This window comes from Nannospalax galili, unplaced genomic scaffold, assembly GCF_000622305.1.
Source record: "Nannospalax galili isolate Female #2095 unplaced genomic scaffold, S.galili_v1.0 scaffold215, whole genome shotgun sequence".
Lineage (NCBI taxonomy): Eukaryota > Metazoa > Chordata > Mammalia > Rodentia > Spalacidae > Nannospalax > Nannospalax galili.
The window spans coordinates 3,619,657-3,633,024 of record NW_008338533.1 but is presented as its reverse complement, the minus strand read 5'-3'; the positions used below and the strand labels follow the sequence as shown (position 1 = coordinate 3,633,024).

The following is a 13,368-nucleotide window of genomic DNA, read 5'->3' as shown; positions in this document are numbered from 1 at the left end:
GGGTGGCGGGGTAGGGTAGAGGGGTGGGGGGAGGAGTGGTGTTTTTCTTAGCTATTCTGGTAGAACATTTCCAGAATGAGGATGGCAGAGTAACAGTCACGGTGTCTGTTTAGCAGTTCCCATGTGTGAGGTCACGTGTCCCTCACATTGATTCATGAAAGAAGATGCTGTTGTCACCATCCTAAAGATGAAGGGCTAAGTTGAAGTTACATTACTTGCCCAGGCAAGTGGTGGAACTAGAAAGTGAATCCAAAACCAAGTTCAGGAATGCAAAGTCCACTACTGTGCCTAGATGTCAGCCTACAAAATGGTGAACGCATAGGGGTCTATATTGACGAGGTCGAAGATCATGTATGGATCTGCTGGGTTTGCTGAGGAATAGGTCTCAGCAGAGAAGGGCAAGTCCCTCTACAGAGCTCTGCATGTTAGCACTGCATTCACTATTGCTGGTGAAGCTGGTACCTTTCCAGACACTGCATTATACCTTTACTTCTCTTCTCCAGTGTTCTACTTGGAAACAAAAATGTGGCCTTTATTTTTTGTTATCCTATTTGAAAACAGTCGTACGTAATAACACCACTTAGCAGTGTATGCATTCCATAAGACTTGCTTTGTTTTTGAGGACCTTACTGGTGTTTGTCCCTTTTGATCTCTGCTCCGTGCTCATGTGTGATCCTTACCCTTTCTGTCCTTCCTGTGCACCATCGCTGATGATTCTCCACTTGGTCTCTAAGGCTTTTAAGGGCAAGGACCAAGGTGTTCTCCTGAACCTTGCCCCCCCAGATGGGTTTGGTTCTGAGTCACAGGGCTAGAAAGTGTAGTCCTGACTTACCACAAACCCAGTCTGCAGGGCCGCTGCTTCCAGCTGTGCTGAGAGGCTGTTGACTTCCGGCTTGCCTGATGATGACCACTGGGTAAACCCGGACTGGGAACCTGGCCCACCTCCACTCCCTTCTCAGCTAAAAATAGAGAGGATTCTGCCTGAGCTAATTTTAGCTCAAGGCTCCAAGTGCTTTCTTCTGGTTTCTGGAAGTGTTGGGATTTGCTGGATCACGGATTTTACATTTCTTGCTCTAGAATCAGATTGTATGTGCAAAAACCCTTTAATAATCCCTTTTGTGAGCACTGTTTCATTTCAGCCTTGCAGGAACTGGGGCAGATATTCCTGCCTGGTAGGTGATGACTCAGGATTATGAGATGGAAAGGAACGACATGCCTGCTCAGGTCTTCTCAGTAAGAGCCATGGTGTGTGCTCTGGGTTGGAGCCTTGACTTCCAGCCCTGACTTCAGGTGCTGCCTCTGCTGCTTGGTCGTTGTTGCCTCACTTAACCTTTCTGAGCTCCCACTTGCGCATTTGCAACGTGGGATCGTGGAAGTTGGGAGACATTCGTTTGTGGTTGGCTTCTGCTGGGCGTGAAGACGTGGGACCCTGCTTCCCTTTCTTCAGCCCTAGAAGTAAAACTAACCCTTCTGGCTTGCTGACCATCAGGGGCAGTGGTTTTTCTTGTTTGTCTTGGCACTTCTGTAGACGAGCTTGTTTTTGGCTAGCAGTGCTTCTGGGGCCATTGGGGTCAGCTCTGATGTCTCTGTTTGTTTGGAGAGAGCGGGAGCAAGAGTGTGTTCGTGCCTGTGTGGTGTGAACTTGTGTACATGTATGCATAAGAGCGCACATGAGGAGGTCAAAGGTGGATGCTGGATATCTTCCATTGATGTCTCCCTTACTCTTTTGAGACAGGGTCCATCACTAAACCTAGAGCTGATTGCCCCCCTTCCCCCCATACTGCTCCACTCACTAGCCTGACTGGTCAGCAAGCCCCTAGTGATCTTCCTGTCTCAACCGCCCCCCCCCCAAGTTTGGGGTAACAGATGTGGACACCCATGCCTGACAAAACACAAGTACTTGGGATCTGAACTCGGAACTTGTGTGGGAAGCATTCTTAGCCACCGAATTGTTTCCCTAGCACTTTTTTTCTCTGAAATAATTTTCTTCCATGTTTTACTAAGTCCAGGCTGGCCTTGAACTTGTGAATCCTCCTTCCCCAGCTTCCCAAGTCCTGGGATTATAGGCTAAATGTTTGTTGAAAATAAATGACCGGCTTCCAGTGTCAGCCCTAGGAATGTCTTCTTCAAGGAACCCCTAATTTTTTTTAAATTTAAATTTTTTTGTGTCTTTTTGAGGCAGGGTCTCCCTGTAGCCCCAGCTGTCCTGGAACTCACTATGTAGACCAGGCTGGCCTTGAACTCACAGAGATCCGCCTGCCTCAGAGTCCAGAGTGCTGGGACTAAAGGCATGCGCCACCACGCCGGGCCAGAACCCCTCATTTTTATCCTTAGATAGTAGATGTGCATTTAGTACGTAAGGCACTGTTTCTAAAAGCTGTGAGCTACTCCAACTAGCAATAGTGTTTTCCTTGGTATCCTATTTTGAGTGGAGATACTTACAAACCACTAGGGTTTCCTAACCCCTGGGATTTCTGATATGCACTTCAGATTTCTTAAGCTTTATAAGGAGATAGCCCAGTGGTTTTTTTTCTCCAGACATCACATATATAGGCTTCCTGGTTAACGTGGGTTCTCCTTGGATTCACATGGTATTACTGATAACCAGGCAGCTGTGTCAGAGAAACAGCACTCTTTACAACTGAGGCTTATTTTTGAGGCAGGGTCTCCCTGTAACCCCAGCTGGCCTGGAACTCACTATGTAGACCAGGCTGGCCTTGATCTCACAGAGATCTACCTTCATCTGCCTCCTGAGTGCTGAGATTAAAGGCGTGTGCTACCACTCTCAGCCCTGTTTTCTTTTTGTTGTTGTTTTGTGTTGAGGCAGGGACTTACTGTGTAACTCAGGTTAGTATTGAACTCAGGATCCTCCTCCTCAGCCTCTTGAGTTCTGGGAATACAAACCTGCCTCACAATGTCCAACTTGCCATTTTGTTTGAATTCACTGATGGTAATCATTTAAAAATTTAAGTGTTTAAAGGGCCTGTTAGTGCTCGTTTCTGAGAGACATCCTCCAATTGGGCAGGGCCTGAAAAGAATCCTGGTGGTTTGTCCATGTAGAGCTCAGTTTCTCGTGGAGATGAAAACAGATCAAAGTGGGAAAGCTGCTGTTCCACGTAGACCTCATGGGTGCTTTCAGAGCCTTTCATACGGAGTGCTGACAGTGCCCCTTATATAGTTCAGCCTCAGGCTTTCTAGGGCCAGCCTGAGACTACGTGTATTAGTCACTTTCCTGTTGCTGTGATAGAAACACTGACCCAAGCAGCTTATAGAAGGATTTATTTGAACTTACCGTTCCAGGGGAATTGCAGTCCATCTTGTCAGGGAGGCATGGTGGCTGGAGGTGGCTGGAGCAGGAGCAACAGAAGCTAAGCTCTCACATCATCACACAGGCACAGGAAGCAAGAGAACAAGTGGAGATCTGGCAAAGCTTAAGAACTCTCTAAGCCCACCCCAGTGACGTGCTTGTTCCATCATGGCCACACCTTCTAAAACCTCCCAAAACATCGCTATCATCTGGGAGCCTATGGGAGACATTTTCATTCAAACCACCACATTACGCATTTCTCCCAGATTTCCAGCCAGCTGCTGGTGCAGGGACCACTCTTAGAGAATGATTGACTAGGGACCAGGTTGCAAGAAAAATGCTGGCTGTGAAGCATGAGCTTCCCTTTGGGCAGGTGAACTCCAGGACAGCATGTGGGATGTTGAAGATGACAGACTCACCTCCAGCCCTAATGGGTGGCATAGTGATGCTATTGCCACTTTCATGTGTGTGCATATATATGCATGATTACATGTAGTCCAAGTTGGTTTGTTTGAGATGGGCACTTGTGGCGCTGTCCTCATGTGGCTGAGGATGATCTGGAATGCCTCATCCTCCTGCCTCCACCTCTCAAGTGCTGGGTTTACACAAAAATTTTTGTTTTTAAGAAGTAGAGTGAGGCCTGAAGAGATGGTTGTTAAGAGTCCTGGCTGCTCTTGCAGAAGATCTGGGTTTGATTCTCCATGGCAGCTAACAGCTGTCTGTAACTCTAGATCCTGAGGCTATTGCATGACATGGGTACACTTACATACATATAGGTAATACACTCAAACACATAAAATAAAAATAATAAGGTGCTAATGCCTTTAGTCCCAGCACTCGGGATGCAGAGGCAGGTGTGGTCTACATAGTGAGTTCCAGGCCAGCTGGGGCTACAGAGAGATCCTGTTGCAAAAAGACCAAAAAAATAAAAAATGAAGTGTAGGCTGGCAAGATGGCTTGCAAGGTAAACCTGATAAGCCCAGGTGAAAGTGAAGTGCAGAGGCTGGAGAGCTGGCTCAGCGGTGAGAAATGCTTCTTGCTGGAGAAGAGGATGCTGGGTCCCTTGGCGCTTTAGTTATAGGTGGTTGTGAGCCCCCAACGTGGGGTGCTGGAGTGGAATTCATGATCTTGGCTAGAATGGCAAGCTCATTAGCTCTCTCTCCAGCCCCTCCCACCTGGCCTTTTACCCGGGTTCTGTGGACCTGAACTCTGGTCCTCACACTTGGGGCATCACAAGCACTTTACCTGATGAGTCAGTCCTTCCTCAGCCCTCAACTGGTAAACATGGATTCTACTTTTTGAAAAATTGGGGAGTTCGTCCCTTCAGGAGGGTTCCCCCTTTCTTAGTTCTGGGCGTTGAACCTAGGACCTCCTCTGTGCTAGGCAAGTGCATTGCCGTGGATTCCCAGCCTCAGCCCCTAGCAGTTTGACAGAAGCAGTATGATTGCTTCCATTGTCATCTAGACTTGTTTGGAGCCCTGTGCACCTGACACTGACTTCCCACTCTTGTTTTGCGTTGCTTGGAATCTGTTACTTGGTGTGGACTTAGAAGTGTGTGTGGCAGGCTTAGCCTCTGAAGCGTGTACTGAGAATTACAGTGCTTCCTGGGGACTCATAACTAGTCGAGAAATAGTAGAAAACAGGTGGGCCGTAGGTGTAGTACAGTTTCAGGACAGTGATGGAAGAGAGAGGCGTGTTGAGGAGCTAGTAAATATTTGCAGATGACGGAGGCAGGAGAAACCACAGTTCTCAACCACCTTGGCAGAGAAGAGAATTGCTTGTTTGGTCTGGTATTTGGGAAAATAATATATTTGGCCTTGAGGTGTCTTGCAGTGTTTTATCTCCTTGTGGGAAGAAGTTTAAAATTATACCCCAGGAGCAGTTTTAAACACTGTTTCTCAACCTGGGTAGATTACAGCCTTGAAGAGGCCCAGGCCTGTTTTCCAAGGGATTGTGGAGGTTATTGCTATCAATTTGGGATTGTGTTTGAGAAGACTGAGGGGAGGTCTGCGGGGAAGTCTGGGTGGATGGGATGGGCTTCTTGTTGTTACGTTGTGTGCGTCTTCTGCCAGCCTCTTTAATGTGGCTTGTAAACACCGCCTTGGAAGAACACAGTGAGTCTGGAGCCTTGTGAGCTGCTCAGAGCTGAGCATGTTACGTGTGTGGCAGGTGGGCGCAGGAGGGAGGGAGGGGTGGGTTAGGGTTCAGTAGGCCCAATCTCCAGGGACCACAGAGCAGCAAGGTTTGGGAGCAGCAGTTGTGAAAGCTTCTGTGTGTGGAGACAGTGACCTCGTCTGCAGTTCTAGATGGGACCTGTAAGCTTCCCTGTGTGAAGATAAGTGGCCTTGTCTGCAGTTACAAATGACCCAGTTCCCAGTTAACCTGTCTTAGCCTAGAGCTGGGGAAGCAGGCGATGGAGTAACAGGGCCGTCTGAGGACCTGTTCAGTGTGCACGGCCAGAGCAGTGTACTCAGCATCAGCTAGGAAGGCCCTGGAGTTAGATAACAGAGCCTTAGGTTTGGGTCTGTGTGTTCTTAGAACTAACAAGCCAGAGAGGCCTTCTCATTATTAAATCAGCTGTACAGCACAGTTTTGAGCTTTTGGAAGGAGGGAGAATAATAGGAGAAAACCAGAAACTCAGTTACTCTTTAATTTGGGTATAAGTAGAAATTTAATATCAATTGTTCTGAAGTTAGTGACATTTTTATTCTTACTCCTCCTCTTCATTTTCATCTTCATCTTCATCTTTTTGAGACAGGGTCCCCCTGTAGCCCCAGCTGTCCTGGAACTCACAGAAATTCACCTGCCTCTGCCTCCCAAGTGCTAGGATTAAAGGCGTGTGCCACCATGCCCAGCAGTTAGGGACAATTCTCACAATTGAGTAAAGTAGCACGTTCAAATTAGTAGCAACCAAGCAGTGTGTGTCTCTTGTATCTAATTGTCTACCCCTCTTTCTAGGAGGTGTGATTGCCTACATCAGTTCCTCCAGCTCAGCCTCCAGCCCCGCCTCTTGTCACAGCGAGGGTTCTGAGAATAGTTTCCAGTCTTCGTCCTCTTCTGTTCCATCTTCTCCAAATAGCTCTAATTCTGATACCAACGGTAATCCCAAGAACAGTGACCCCTCTAGCATCGAAGGCATCTTAAAGAGTGATCGCATAGAGGGTCCTGTGAAAACAGGCAAGCCTGGTGCTCTTGGCACGACCAGGAGTCACAGTGGGATGACAAGTAAGTCCTGGAGTGTTTTGGTCACCTTCTCATTGCATTGGGGCTTCTTGCACAGGGTCATTGGGGAGCTCCTCTGCCTCCTGCTCTTTTTTGGGTAATCATGGTCAGTGACTAGACAGGACACAGCACTTCTTTTAGGAGTTCTGGCAAAGGGCTGCCGTGTGGGTCTCCGTGGCCTGACTGTGCTTCTTCGAGGGTGCTCCCTTCCCACATGTTCACAGGGCCCGTTCCGCTGGACACCTGGCAGAGTTGTTTCAGGAACAGTGGTTGTTGTCTGTGGGAAGGGTTTATGCTCACGGAGCTGGGAGTTGGAGTTGGGAATGTTTGGGATTAGCAAACAAAGCAGGAGCTCTCTGACCAGGGAGGTGCGCACCTGAGTGAGCGTGGGCAGAGCAGGCTGGTAGGGAGGTGGAGAAGGGCAGGGTCTGCTTTGCTCCTGCAGGTGAGTTGAAGGACCATAGCTGCCTATGGAAACATCTCCATGTGTGTGTGCGTGTGTATCGAGCCCAGCAGTCCACACATAAGTGAGGCAGTCAGTCATCCTGCCACAGAGAAGGCACCCCACAGCCCTCTTTTACATTTTCTATGGATTGATTTCTTTCTGACTTCTCATTTTTTTTGTCCAGCAGAATTGTTTTCTTAGTTCTCCTTGCTTGTCTGTTGTAAAGTAACTATATGTTTACAAAGTTTCAGTGACTGCTTAAAATCATCAGAAAGGAAAACCAGCTTTGTAAGCACTGCTGGGGATGTAGTTCAGCTTTTGGCTACTCTAGGCCAGGGCCCAAGTTCAGTCCCCAGTACAGAGGGGGTGGGGGGAGGACTGGTTTTCCTTTACTTGTTAATTTGGTGTAGAGATTTTTTTCATTTATATTACAGAGGTGCATGTGTATTGTTTTACAGTGCTTACATAGTGGCTGAGATTACGCAGTTGCACAGAAAAGCCCTGGAGTGATTGTCTTATCTTTTCACTCCTGTCTGTTTGTGCCCTAGAATTTAGTGGCATGGTTCTGCTGTGTAAAGTCTGTGGGGATGTGGCATCAGGATTCCACTATGGCGTTCATGCTTGTGAAGGCTGTAAGGTAAGGTAAAGCAAGCTTTTGTTTCTTAAACTACTCATCTACTAACTCTGGCACTAAAGAATTTTGGGTTAGGTTTGTGAATAAGGATATTATGAAGTGTATAAGGACAACTTATTTTGAAAAGTACTCTTTATAGCCAGGCTTGGTGGCACATGCCTTTAGTCTCAGCACTTGGGAGGCAGAGGCAGGCGGATCTCTGGGAGTTCAAGGCCAGCTGGGGTTATAAGGAGACCCTGTCTCAAAAAGACCAAAAAAAAGCACTCTTTATTCAGCAAAAGTATTTTAATAAAAATGAAATTGCAGTCCAATTCAGCAAACTAAGATATGAGCTACCTCAGTTCAGCAAACTCTAGGATATGAGATACCCAGTTCAGCAAGTGTTCATCCACTACTAGGTCAGGCCCAGGCCTTGGTCTGGAAAAAGATAGGAACCAAGCAAATGTGTCACAGTTTTTTACTATATTTATGTTTTTTTTGAGACAGGGTATCATGTATCCTAGGGTTGGCCTGGAACTTGAAATGTAGTGTAGTGGAGGATGACCTTGAACTCCTGAGCCTTCTGCTGGGATTTCAGGTATGGGCCACCATGCCTGGCTGGAGCTCAGTCTATACCAAGCTATGAGTTAGGTCTTGTTTTGGTCTGTTGTTTGTGCTGACGGGATACCACAGGTGAGGTAGTTTATTTTATAAATCTGGCTCGGTTTTGGAGACTAGGGCCTGCGTCTGGAGAGGGCCTTTCTGTTCATGGTGGACGGCATTGAAAGGGCTCGCATGAGAACAGCAGGAGCCAGAGTGCAGGAAGGGGCCGGCCCACTTCTGGGACAAGCCCGCTTTGACCATAACAGCTCATTCAGGGAGGCAAAGTCCACCATCCCCACCATGGCACTAGAGCATGATCTTTGGGGAACATACTTAGACCATAGCAGATCTTCCCTGTCAGGCACTGTGGATTGGGAATAACTGCTGAGTAGTTGGAGAAATGTCATGTACTAAGAAATAATGCTTGAGGCATGAGGTCCGTAGAATTCCAGCCTGGGCTACATAGCAACACCTACACCTTGTCTCAAACAGAGCAGCAAAATAAATAAGAAACTCAGTGCCAAGTGGGTAAGTGACCTGGAGTACAGATGGGCTGCTGGGGGTGGAGTGTTTGACCCTGTCAGCTGAGTGTTGGGTGCTCCCAGTGGGGCAGTATCCCCTCTTTATAACCAGGAGTCTCTAAACGACGCGGTCCTTTCTCCTGTTACCAGGGTCAACATGGGGAGAAACGTGCTTTTGCTGTTTCTGATTTCAGGCGAGGGTCCAAATCCAGTTTGGCAGGATGTGGTGGGGTAAACAAGATGAGTATACTTGATGAAAGGAAGTCTTTCTGGGTCTGGGTGAATTGACTGGGGTTTTTCAATGACTAGCTAGTGTTTTCTATAGATGTAGCCCTTTTCTGTTTTAAGAATTATACACTTCTGTTATTTTTGCAAGAATGTCAAGTATTTGTAAGTTAGGTATCAGTTTCACTTTACAGGTAGAAAGTAAACTACAATCTGAATGTGTGAGATGCATTATGTATTCTTGATAAATACAAATGTCTGTTTAATACCTTGTATTTTTTATTTTTATTTATTTATTTATTTATTTTGGTCTTTTTGAGACAGGGTCTTCCTGTAGCTCCAGTTGTCTTGGAACTCACTATGTAGACCAGGCTGGCTTTGAACTCACAGAGATCCACCTGCCTCTGCCTCTGGAGCTTGGGGATTAAAGGCGTGTGCCACCACACCAGGCAAAACTCAGTTTTTATAGTTGAAGAGTTATGGTGGCACATACCTGTCATCCCAGCACTTGGAAAGTGGAGGAATGAGAACCAGGGGTTCAAAGCCAGCCTGAGCTACATGAGACTCTGTCTCAAAAAAAAAAAAACCTTTTGGAACTTGCATGTGATGGTGAGGTGGTGCTTTGGTAGGCACAGAGTATCTTCAGAAGGAAGAAGGGTGTTGTTTGGATGGTGTGTGTTGTGTCTGCGTGCGGATTGATAACGGTAAGTTCGAGTCTGTGTGTCCTATAGCATTCTTCTCCGTCCTGGACCCCGTCACGTGCTCCAGGTAGACCTGGGGGCCGTTCTTCCGAGGGCTTCGTCCAGTGCTTTCAGTGAGGACACCTCCCTTGTTCCAGGGCTTCTTCCGGAGGAGCATCCAGCAGAACATCCAGTACAAGAAGTGCCTGAAGAATGACAGCTGCTCCGTCATGAGGATGAACAGGAACCGCTGTCAGCAGTGTCGCTTCAAAAAGTGTCTGTCCGTGGGGATGTCTCGAGACGGTGCGTCCCAGACCACAGAGCTGTCGGCACCGACAGGGGCCCTCGTGTTGGGAGGTGCAGATTTCAGAAAGCACGTCATGATGCCTTGTGTGGACGCTAAATTCCAAAGTCAGAGTAGTATTGTCTCAGAAGCAGCTTTGGCTCTGCTCCATTTAATGTGCTGCTGTGAAAAGACCCCTCTCTTTTCCCAACAGTTTGGAGTTCTGTTTTCTAAAAAGATGCATTTTCTTAATGCGGGGGTTCTTTTTGACTCCATCTTGATTTCTTAGTATTTATTGAGGAGCCAGTTTCTTATTTATTTATTTATTTTTACATTTTATATTTTACTTCCTCTGGGTACGTGTGTGTGTGTGTGATTTTTTTTTTTTTTTTAGTATTATTGAGGAGCCCATTTCTTTTTTATTTTTACATTTATTTACTCTGTGTGCTTGCATGTGTGTGCACATACGCACCACCCCATACATGTAGAGGTCAGAGAAACTTGCAGTAGTTGGTTCTCTTCATCTGGGTTCTGGGGATTGGGCTTAGGTCATCAGACTTGGCAGCACATGCCTTTACCTACTAAGCCGTCTTGCTGGCCTTTTTACAACATTTTTTGTTTTGGGGCTGGATTGATGGCTCAGTGGCTAAGAGCACTGGCTGCTCTTGGCTGAAGACTCGGGTTCAGTTTCCAGCACACGGTGGCAGGCAGCAGTCCATCCTTAACTCTAGTTCTAGGAGATCCGATGCCTCTTCTGACCTCTGCAGTCCCTGCATGTATGGATGCACAACATGCAGGTAAAACACTGATACACATAAAATAAAAATCCATTAAAAATGTTTTTTATATGCATGTTGTTTTTTCCTTTGCCTTAGATCTTTTTTCATTGTGTGCATTCTTTGTACATGGGTACTTAATATTAGAGCACTTTTGAGCCAGGTGTGTACATTATATATTTCCTTTTCTCCCTGCTTGTTAGTCCCTTTGTTCCCCTAGACAGTCTTGATTCAACCTTCATGTTGTATGTGTCCACATGCTCTTACGTGTCTATAAAATCTAGGAACTGCAGGTGAGAGAAGACACCCAGTACCTTCTTTCCCTCCCTCCTTCCCTCCCTCTTGAACATAAGCTGAAGATGACCTTGAACTCCTGATCTCCAAGGGGCCTACATGTCTTGAATGCTGGGATCACAGGCATGCGCCACCATGCCTGGTCCAATGTTTGTCTTACTGAGAATGGCTTGATTTGTTGCATCTATTTTCTTGTAAACAATGTAACATCATTTTTTATTTATTTATTTTATATTTTTGTTTTGTCTTTTTGAGACAGGATCTCCCTGTAGTCCCAGCTGACCTGAACAAAATATGTAGAGCAGGCTGGCCTTGAACTCACAGAGATCTACTTGCCTCTGCCTCCCAAGTGCTGGGACTAAAGGCATGCACCACCACACCCGGCTGTAACACGGTTTTTTTTTAAAAATTTATGTATTATTTTTATTTTATGTGTATGCGTGTATTGCCTGCATGTAGGTAAGTGCACCCATGTCGTGCCCAAGGAGATCAGAAGAGGCTGTCAGATCCCCTGGGACTGGAGTTATTAACAATCGTTAGCTGTTATGTGGGTGCTGGGATATGAACCAGGGTCTTTCTGCAAAACAGTCGCTGTTCTTAACCCCTGAGCCATCTCTCCAGTCCTTTATTTTTATTTTATGTGTATTGCCTGCGTGTATGTGAGTGCACTCATGTCGTGCAGTGCTGTGGTGGTTAGAAGAGAGCATCAGATTCCCCTGTAAGTGGAGTTAAGGACAGTTCTTAGCTACCATGTGGGTACTGGGAATTGAACTCGGGTCCTCTGCAAGAGCAGTCATTGCTCTTAACCACTGAGCCATCTCTCTAGCCCTGTAACAACATTTTTATGGCTGAAAAAAACTCTACTATGTATATACCACATTTTTTCATTTTCTGTTCCTTGGTTGGTGGACACCTAGGTTGGTTCCGTAACTTAGCTGCTGTGAACTGTGCTGCAGGAGGCATTCATGTGCAGCTGTCTCTGTGAGATGCTGATTTAGAGTCTTTTTGGGTCAGTACCCAGCTAGGAATAGTATATCTGGGTCATATGTAGGTCTAGTTTTAGTTTTTTTATGGAGCTTCCATATTGATTTCCATGGCAGCTAGATTACACTTCCTCCAGCAGGGTGTAAGGACCCATTCTGTCCATATTCCTGCCATTCAGATTGGAGTGAGATTGACTCAGTGTAGTGCTGATACTCATCTCTCTGGCAAGTGAAGAATATTTTTTTCATGTTTACTAGCCAGTCGTATTTCTCTTTTGCAAACTGGTCATTATATAGCCTATTTATTTGATTTCTTGCTTAATTTTTTGAGTTCTTTGTATTTTCTGTAAGATTTTATTTTAATTTGTGTGTATGTGTGTGTGTCTCTGTGTGTATAGGTAGGCATGCATGCAGGTGCCCATAGAGGCCAGAAGAGGGCATCAGGTCTCCTCGAGCTGGACTTACAGTCAATTGTGAACTGCTCAGGGTGCTGGGAACTGAACTTGGGTCCTTTGGAGGAGCAGCAGGTGCTCTTAACTCCTGAACCATCTCAGCATTGTACATTAATATATTTCATAAATTTAAAATTAAAATATATTTTAAATACATTAGTGCTCTGTCAGAATTTCTTCCATTCTGTAGGCTCAATTACCTGTTTCTTTTGCCTTTTAATTCCATGAGGTCTCATTTGTCAACTGTTGGCATTGTTTCCTGAGTGACTAGGGTCCCATTCAGAAAGTCCTTGCCTTGTGTGTCTGTCTTGAAGTATTCCTGTTGTTGTTGTTTGTTTTTTTTCCTCCTCCCTAACAGTTTTAGAGCTCAGTTCTTACATTGAGGTTTTTAATCTATTTTTGGGTACTGTGAAACATAAGGATCTAGCTTGATTCTTCTACATGTGGCTGTCCAGTTTTTCCAGCGCTGTTTGTTGAAGAGGCTCTCTTATCTCCAATATGTGTTTTTGGTATTTTTGTGAAAAATCAGGTGGCTGTAATTCTGTCTGGGTAAAGCCCACTGCTTTTCTTCTTCTTTTTTAATTTTTTTGATTGATTTTAATTTTTTTACGTGTGTGAGTGTTAATGCCTGCGTGTACGTAAGTGTACCGGTGTTGTGCAGTGCCCATGGAGGTTAGAAGAGGGCATTGGATCCCCTGGAACTGGAGTTAAGGATGGTTGTTAGCTGCCATGTGGGTGCTGGGAATCCAACCTGGGTCCTCTGCAAGAGCAGCCAGTGCTCTTAACTGCTGAGCCATCTCTCCAGCCCTCTTATTTTTAATATTTTTTTATTATTATTTAAAAATATTTTTATTTTATGTGTATGAGTGAGTTGCCTGCATGTATTTGAGGGCACCCTTGCTGTGCAGTACTGTGGAGGTCAGAAGAGGGTTTTGGATTCCCCTGGAACTGGAGTTAAGGATGG

General features: G+C 45.9%; 1 protein-coding gene across 4 annotated transcripts in view; it reads left to right on the top strand.

The window, feature by feature from the left end:
• Window positions 1-13,368, top strand: part of Nr1d2 (nuclear receptor subfamily 1 group D member 2) — a 30,579-nt gene that overhangs the window by 3,283 nt on the left and 13,928 nt on the right. For 3 of the 4 annotated variants that reach the window (XR_001872444.2, XM_008833149.3, XM_017798152.2), the window contains exons 2-4: window positions 6,266-6,532; window positions 7,523-7,611; window positions 9,775-9,919. Coding sequence is in view for 2 of the 4 variants with exons in the window: in XM_008833149.3 (XP_008831371.1) it covers window positions 6,526-6,532; window positions 7,523-7,611; window positions 9,775-9,919 (241 nt within the window). In the remaining 2 variants the exon portion in view is untranslated. Of the gene's footprint in view, window positions 1-6,265; window positions 6,533-7,522; window positions 7,612-9,774; window positions 9,920-13,368 lie in introns of those variants that run through there. The other variant, XM_029563528.1, reaches the window with a different exon arrangement.